The 7,835-nt window shown below is 60.9% G+C and overlaps 1 protein-coding gene across 2 annotated transcripts; it reads left to right on the forward strand.

Annotated features, from left to right (window-relative positions):
* The first annotated feature begins 1,287 nt into the window (after positions 1-1,287).
* Positions 1,288-5,514, forward strand: NDUFS8 (NADH:ubiquinone oxidoreductase core subunit S8). 2 transcript variants are annotated; one of them, XM_081152905.1, is made up of 7 exons: positions 1,288-1,410; positions 2,484-2,541; positions 2,632-2,682; positions 3,217-3,306; positions 3,398-3,570; positions 5,114-5,242; positions 5,327-5,514. In XM_081152905.1, exons 2-7 carry the CDS (start codon positions 2,484-2,486, stop codon positions 5,456-5,458), a joined length of 633 nt encoding a protein of 210 aa, XP_081009031.1. In that variant the 5' UTR covers positions 1,288-1,410; the 3' UTR covers positions 5,459-5,514. The 2 variants fall into 2 exon arrangements, with proteins under 2 accessions (XP_081009031.1, XP_081009032.1); XM_081152906.1 differs by having other exon boundaries at positions 1,409-1,827.
* The last annotated feature ends 2,321 nt before the right edge of the window (positions 5,515-7,835 follow it).

Below are 7,835 nucleotides of genomic sequence, written 5' to 3' on the forward strand. Positions count from 1 at the left end.
CTCCAACCTCCAGACATCCTGTCTCCTGGTTTAAGTGGGGTGAGGCTGCCTCCGTCTTCTCTCTCCCCACCTCTCCCTCCAGGTCAGGCCGGGATGCCTGCAGCAGGATCTCCCTTCCCTTCAGCTCAGGCTTCTCGGGAGCTCCGGACACACTCCTGTCCCCCAAATGGCCAGTCCTGGGCGCCTCACCCACACCATGTCCCACGCTGGACTCATCCTAGCCCCTGTCCTGCTCATCCTTCTGGGCCCCAACGCCAGATGGGAATGGTCCCCCATACACTCAGCCACAAAGCCCAACTCACCAGCCTCCTGCTGGACACCCCCTTTCATCTCCCGAGTCCCACCTTCCCGCAAGTCCTGATGATTCTGTACCGCCACGCAACCTCCCTGATCCACACGCTAATCACGGCGCTAGGGGCCATCCACAACCCACGCCCTCCCCCAGCCCAGCCTGCTCCTCAGCCCACCCACTGATCTTCCCAAAACTCACGGGACCGCGCAGCCGACCGCCCGAAACCCCGCAGAGGCTCCCTGCGGCCCACAAATCTGGGCCCGCAACAGTCCTTGGGAAGCTCTGCCGGGCCCTGTGCCCGCACACCCGGCCTGTCCCTGCCTCCTCTATCGCAAGTGACGTGTCCTTCCTGGCAGGGCCTCTGCACCCCCCGGGCGGGCTCGCCCCCTGCCCTTCCCGCCTGCTCAGCTCCCACCCGCGCTCGGCACGAGCGTCACCCCCTCCAGAGCCTCCGCCCACCTCCCCTCCCACGCACGCAGGGGGCCTCAGGGCCCTTCCCAGGGTCCGCGGCCTCAGGCGTCCCTCTGCCCCACAGCTCACTGCGAGGGAACAGGTTTGGCGGCAGGTGAGGGACGGGGCTCCCCAGTCACTGAGCTCCAGGACTCGGGCAAAGCTAACACGTCCGTGTCTGTGTCCCCGTCGGTAAAGCGAGACGAGCCACCCTCCCTCCGGGGCTGTTGTGAGGATTACAGAGCGCCGCCCGGGTGAAGTTCAGCGCGCAGTGCGAGCGGCCCCCGCGCCGACCACAGCGCGGAGCGGTTCTCACAGCCAAGAACGACCACAAACGTCCCGCGGCGGCCGACCCGCAGCCGCTTCCTAAACCACGCCCCGGATGTCCCGCCTCCGCTGCCTCAGGCCCCTCTCTTATTGGCTTCTCCAATACAACATGGCGGCGCTGGACCTAACTTCAAGCGCCTGCTCTCCCCCTAGCCAATCGGAGGAAAGGTGTTCCCGCATTCCCGCCTCCTTCGGTTGCGCCACTGGCCAATCAGGCCACAGCAAGAAGCGTCAGCGCGGGGAAGGCGAGGCCCGCCGAGCCAATGGCAGCGCCCTAGGGTGTAGGCTCCGCCTCTCCGCGAGCCGGCCGCTTGCTGGGGAAGGAGCGGCAACGCTTCAAGGTGGGTGTCCGGGGCTCCACTGCTGAGGCCGGGCCTGGGCTGCGCGGCGTCGGGAGCGAGTGCGGGGCCCCTGTTGGTCTCGCTGGCTCTGCGCCCGGGCCTCCTTTCGGCCCGCTTAGGACCCGCGGTCCCTGTGCCCTTGAGCGTGCAGCCGAGAGACCTGGAAGCCGGCGTCCTCAGGGCGCATGCGCCGCCCGCGTCCTTGGGGTCAGAGGTCACGGGGAAGGTCGCGGAAGATGTTGGGCTGCGCGCCTGGCGCTGAAGTCGGTGGTCAAAAGACACGGACCCGTTAGAGGTCACGGGAGGCGCTGTCCTGGGCTCCGGCCGAGTGCCCTGCTCTGGGCTGAACCCTCGGCATGTGGGAGCTCCCTTCGTTCTTATGCTGCCCCCCGTTTCTCTTACGAGAAAACACGCCAGGTGACTCCACCTGCCCAAGGTCACCTGGCCGCCTGAGACAGCTCCAGAAGGGCCTTGATGCTGGGGAAAGGAATTTGATCTTGAGGGTTATTTAAGTCTCTAGAGGGTTTCCAGCTGGGGATGTAAAGGGAGGGGCCCGGCCTGGGTTCGGGCCCTGGTCCCGACCTCCAAGTGTGTGACTTTGGACAAGTCACTTAGCACAGCCGAGCTGCAGCTGCTCATCTGTGCCTCTCTCACGGGGTCCTCTGTAAGGAGAAGATAACAGTGTATGTGGCCCCAGCACAGTGCCTGGTGCCCTGAGCTTGCAGTCCCTGCGGATGGCGGCTGGCAGTGTTGTTCGGGTCAGATTGGGGAGGGTGAACAGGAGGGGAGAGGCGGGAGGCAGGAGCACTGGTCGGGGAGGGAGGACGGGTGGGTTTTAAAGATTTCTTAAAAGATGAGATAGATAGAACTTGGGATCTATCTCAAGCTTAGCTGAGTCAGGTTGGCAGGCTGAGAGGTGCCACACCTGGAGACAGGAAGGACATCTGTGCCTCTGACCGGAATGGGGTTAAGTAGGGGACAAGGTGACACAAGGGTCAGGGCTTCTGCAGAGCCAGAGTTCTGGGGGGCCAGCCTGGGATCCACCACACCTTCCTCCCTTTTCATGCCCACAGATGCACTGCCTGACCACGCCCATGCTGCTTCGGGCCCTGGCTCAGGTTGTTCGTGCAGGTAGGACCAAGGGAGCCTTTTTTGGGTATGGGGCAACCCAGCGTCCCAGCCTGAGTCTGCAGCTGCACAGCATAACCCCTTTCTTTGCAGGGCATCCCAGTGCCCGGAGCCTCCACAGCAGTGCAGTGGCAGCCACCTACAGTGAGTCCCAGGGCTCCTGGAGCCACAGGCTTTCCTGATCAGGCCCTGCCAGAGGCAGGGGAGGAGGCCTGGCGTTGCCAGCATCTCCCCTCTATGAGCCCCAGTTTCCACTCTGTAAAATAAGGGTGATGGTCAAGACTGAATGATTCACGGGAACAGTGTTGTTACAGGGGGTGGGGGGCCTGGCCTATGGCTGCACAGTGTGCTCTCAGAGCTCCCTTGTGTGGGGCGGAGAGGACTGCCAGGTGTGAGCCCTGGGCACCCGTGTCTCTTCATCAGGACCCCCTGCGCCTCAGCCCCTTCCCATACCCCTCAGCTTCTGGGCTCAGGTGCCCACACAGGCACAGGGAGAAGTGAGCGAGGACTGCCCAGGGCCAGAGGCCCAGTTTGGGAAGGTTTGGTGAATGAACAAGGCCCTGGGGCTGTTGCACCTGCCAGAGGGGTGGGGGCCTCATCTCCCTGAGCTGCATTCTTGGGGGGGAAGTGAGGCTCTGAGACCGACTGCCGTGGCCTTTCTGCCTGCTTCCCCTGCAGAGTATGTGAACCTGCAAGAGCCCTCGATGGACATGAAGTCAGTGACTGACCGGGCAGCTCAAACCCTGCTGTGGACTGAGCTCGTTCGAGGTGGGCCCTTGGGGGAGGGCCAGGTGGGTTAGGGTGGGCACCAGTGGTCAGGGATGAGGGGTCTCATCCACCATGCTTATGCTGCCCACAGGACTGGGCATGACCCTGAGCTACCTGTTCCGGGAGCCAGCCACCATAAACTACCCATTTGAGAAGGGCCCACTGAGCCCACGCTTCCGTGGGGAGCACGCACTGCGCCGTTACCCGTCCGGGGAGGAGCGCTGCATCGCCTGCAAGCTTTGCGAGGCTGTCTGTCCTGCCCAGGTGAGCCCCTGACCCCAACTGACCGCCACCTGGCCCCTGCCACTGGGAGACAGAGGCCACAGCCTGCTACTGAGAGGGAAGCGAGGCAGCCCTGGACAGAACTCTGGCCCCCACTGGGTGTGTCTCCAGGAAATTCCCTTTCCCTCTGAGCCACTTCCCGCTGTGAATGAGAACCAGGAGGTCTTGTTGCTGGGGCCAACTCAGAGTCAGTGAGTCATCGGGTAGGTTTTTCCCCCCTGTGCAGACCACGTGATGCCAGTGGGTCCTGCCCTTGGGGGTCTGGTCAAGGATGTGATATTCAGGCCTGTGAGCCACTGCGTGGCACCCAAGGGTCTCCATTTTCCCCAGACACAGCAGCAGTTTCAGGAGCCCTGCCTTTGTGCCTGCACAGGACCGGACCCAAGGACACACAAACCACAATCGAGGCCCTTGCTGCTCCTGGTTACTGTTCCCTTGAACCCCAGTGTTTGGTTCTTTTGGAGGGTCCCTCATGGACCATCCAAAGTCAGGGCCTGTTAGGTTAGAAACAAAGACACAGTCCTGGTAGACAGACTTGTGGCATCCGCAGCAGGCACAATGATCCCCTCCCAGTGGCAGCTCCAGGGCACATGTCCATGACTCAGGACAGCGCCTTTCTGAGTCCTAGCACGTCTCCTGGACCGTTCCCAGGCCCTGCAGGCCACAGTCTATGGCCTTGACGTCTTCAGCCCAGCTGCCTAACTGGAGCACATAAGAAAGCCCCAATACAATAACAACAGTGGTGGCTCCTGGGGAGCCAGTGCCCACAGACCAGGCACTGTGCCAGGCTAATGACTAATCTTTAAACAACTCTGGGGAAGCAGAGATTGTTATCCTTGTTTTTAAATGTGTTTTTGTTGATTTTTAGACAGAGAAACATTGACTGGCTGCCTCCTGCACGTCCCCTACCGGGGATCGAGCCTGCAACCCGGGCACGTGCCCTGACCAGGAATCGAACCTGTGACCTTTGGTGCACGGGATGACAGTCAACCAACTGAGCCACACTGGCCAGGGCTGTCCCCATTTTTATAGATGAGGAAACTGAGGTACAAAGAGATGAAGCTACCAGCCAGAGGTCCAATTGTGAGTGGTGGACACGTGAGGGCCTTTGCCACACTGCCTTTGAAGGTGCCCCTGGCTGTGGGAGGCCATACGCCACTCATTTCCTCAGCTGGCACAGGCTGTACCCAGGAACTGAGAGTTAAGGACTGGCCTTCGAGCCTTGGCTCTGCCCCTCACTTGCTGTGGGGCTTTGGGAAGCCCCTCAACCTTCTGAGCCTGTTTTCTCATCCATCAAGTGGGGAAAACTAGACATAAGTGGGAGGAGAACTGAGCACCAGCTACAGGCTGGGACCCCTCAGGGCTCCAGGTGCTGCCAAAACAGAGCCAGTGACAGCCCTCCCCTCATGGGACTTAGAAGGGAGCAGGCATGTTCAGAGGGGGTTGAAATGAGCAGCGAGGGCTGGACCCTATGCTCGGAGCTGGGCGAGGCCGGCAGGTGACAGTTCCTCGTGCCACTCCCTAGGCCATCACTATCGAGGCTGAGCCACGGGCCGATGGCAGCCGCCGGACCACCCGCTATGACATAGACATGACCAAGTGCATCTACTGCGGCTTTTGCCAGGAGGCCTGCCCTGTGGATGCCATTGTCGAGGTTAGTGGGCCCTGGGGTGGGGGAGGCCGGAGCAGAGGCTCCTTGGAGAGGTCTGACATGGCCATGCCTGCACCCCATCCACAGGGCCCCAACTTTGAGTTCTCCACGGAGACGCATGAGGAGCTGCTGTACAACAAGGAAAAGTTGCTGAACAACGGGGACAAGTGGGAAGCCGAGATCGCCGCCAACATCCAGGCCGACTATCTCTATCGGTGACGCCCCACCCAGCTGGCCCGCAGCCCCTGCTGCCAATAAAGAAGCTCTGACCCCCACCGCCTCTGTCATGAATCTGCTGTCCAAGCCAGGGTCGCTGCAGCCTGACCGCAGCCTGTGGGTTCCACCGGCTGCCTCAGTGGACCCAGCTGAGCCGGCCCAGCCTTCTTGTGGGACTCTGGCACCGTCAGGCCCTCCCCAGGGCTGGGCTCCAGCCCACAGCAGCCCTGTCAACCACACATCTTCCCAGGCATTTTCCCCAGGGCTCAGCAGGCTGGCAGTCAGCTCCGGTTCCCAGGAGCCTGGGTGTCCACAGGCTGAGGCTGCGTCCTGACCTGCCCTCTCCTGAGGGCCACCCACAACTAAGGCTCTAGAGACATAGAGCCTCGCAAGGCCTCAAGCAGAAGTACGTCAATGACAGAAACTCAGAAAAGCCAGGTCACCCTTGTTGGTTGGGGGAAGCTATCTCTGGGGGTGACAGTCACGAGATGGTGACACAGGCACTGTTGCCCCTGAGCTGGCCTTTCTTCCCCTCTAGCCACATCCCCTTTTCTCCTCGAGTTAGCTTCTGCTCAGGACTTCCTGCTTTGCGACCCCAGCAAAGTGGTCCCCACACCACTTTGCAAGCCCAGTGCCAGTGGAATGGGCAAAATGAGCCCCCTTGAAGTTCATGCTAAGCACTGAAAGGACTTCCGTATATTCTCAGTAGTGGGGAAACTGGCTGAGACGTGAAGTGACTTGTTCAGAATCACACAGCTTATAGCCAATGAAAAAACTAACTCCCGTCCAAGAGTTCTCAGTCCCCCTTCTCCATCATTTCCAAAAGTACATTTTATAAAACACTAATTTCCCAATGGGAAGAAGTGGGAGGGTGTTCTGTGGATCAGAAAGTGTGGGAAATGCCCCAAGTGCCCTCCACTCTGGGACAGACACTGCATGTTAGCACAGTCAAGGCTCTGAGAAGGTCTGCAGCAAAGAAACAGTCTTTCCCCAGCCTTTTCCCAGGAAGCCCCTTTTCCCAGGTCACTGCTGACCCCTGGGCCAGGGTGGACCCCACCACTGGCCAAGGCTTTGGGGCCCCCATAGCCCAAGGAATGGCACACAAGTGAGAAGTAAGTGCAGGACGCAAAGGGATGCCCAGAGCCCAGGAAGTGTCTGCAAATCCAGCCCACTACTAGTCCTGGTGGCCAAACACTGCAAACAGGCAGTCACAAGAGGCGAACTTAAAAGTCCCAAATCTATTCTAATTTCCGAGACAACCAGCATTAGTGAATTGGCATGGAGCCTATATTAGTACACAGATAACTAGAATACTTGCATAAAATGTTTCAGACTGATCCAGCTCCTGACGTGGTTGTTACTAACAGAGGTATTTTCCTGTGTCAGGACTGAAGCTCTAATGCCGTTTTGGCACTCCATAAGAGTTCCAGTTTCCCTTGCACCCACAGTATTGACCTGAGACCCCCCTCCCCACACACTGCTGCTCAGTTTGTGTTGAGGGTCCCCTCTGGGAACAGCCCTATGATGTTCCAGAACATGTTCCCCCCTTGTCTTGGGTGTTGACCTTGGCTGTGACTCAGTTTCCAGTCCCGGTTCTGGGGTTCCATTTGTTCACCTCCCACACCCCTCCTAGGATGTTGCAGTGTGGGGTTCAAGGATCACCAAAGCTGAGCCCCCCCCCCAAGTGGATACTGTCCTGGCTTGTCCAAAGTGCTGGCAGCTGGGCAGCTGTGAGCCCCAGTTCAGGGGTGCTGGGACAAGACAAACCCCCCTGGAGAGGAATCAGCAAGGTCCCTGGGCCACCCCAGCAGCGGGTGGAGCAACAGCTAAGCGCAGAGCATTAGCTGGCACACACAACCATGGCCTGACCCTCAGTGTCCTGCTGCCATTGAGGAAAGAGACCCAGGGAGGGCAGCCATCCACCCGGGGCACGGAGCGGGGGGCCTGCCCAGCCCCATCCTGGGTGGTCAAAGGCTGGAGGGTGTACGGACCGGGCGCGACTGAGGCTCACGGAAGGAGGAGGGGGTCCGAGGGGTGGGGCGCGTGCTGGTCTTGGGCCCTACGCGTATCTTGGAGCCCAGGCCTGAGGGTGTTGGGGTCCCATCAGCCACAGGCCCAGGAGCCCTCTAGGTGGTGGGGTCCCACTCTCTAGCCCCCAGAATGCGCCTGGGCCCGGCGCCTCCCCCGGCCCCGCCGCGTGCACGTGCCTGGGGGGCGCCCGGTGCGTCCCCCTCGCGGCCCAGGGCCCCGCGCCCCGCGCCCCGAAAGGTTTTTCAGCCTCGGGCGAGGAAGCCGAGCCGGCGCAGGCACGGCCCACGCGGGGGGCGGGGCCTAACGGGCAAGCCCCGCCCCTCCCGGTTCCGCCCGCCCGGCCGAGGAG

The sequence above is a fragment of the Miniopterus schreibersii genome (genome assembly GCF_964146895.1).
Source record: "Miniopterus schreibersii genome assembly, chromosome: 12".
NCBI classification, from domain to species: Eukaryota; Metazoa; Chordata; class Mammalia; order Chiroptera; family Miniopteridae; genus Miniopterus; species Miniopterus schreibersii.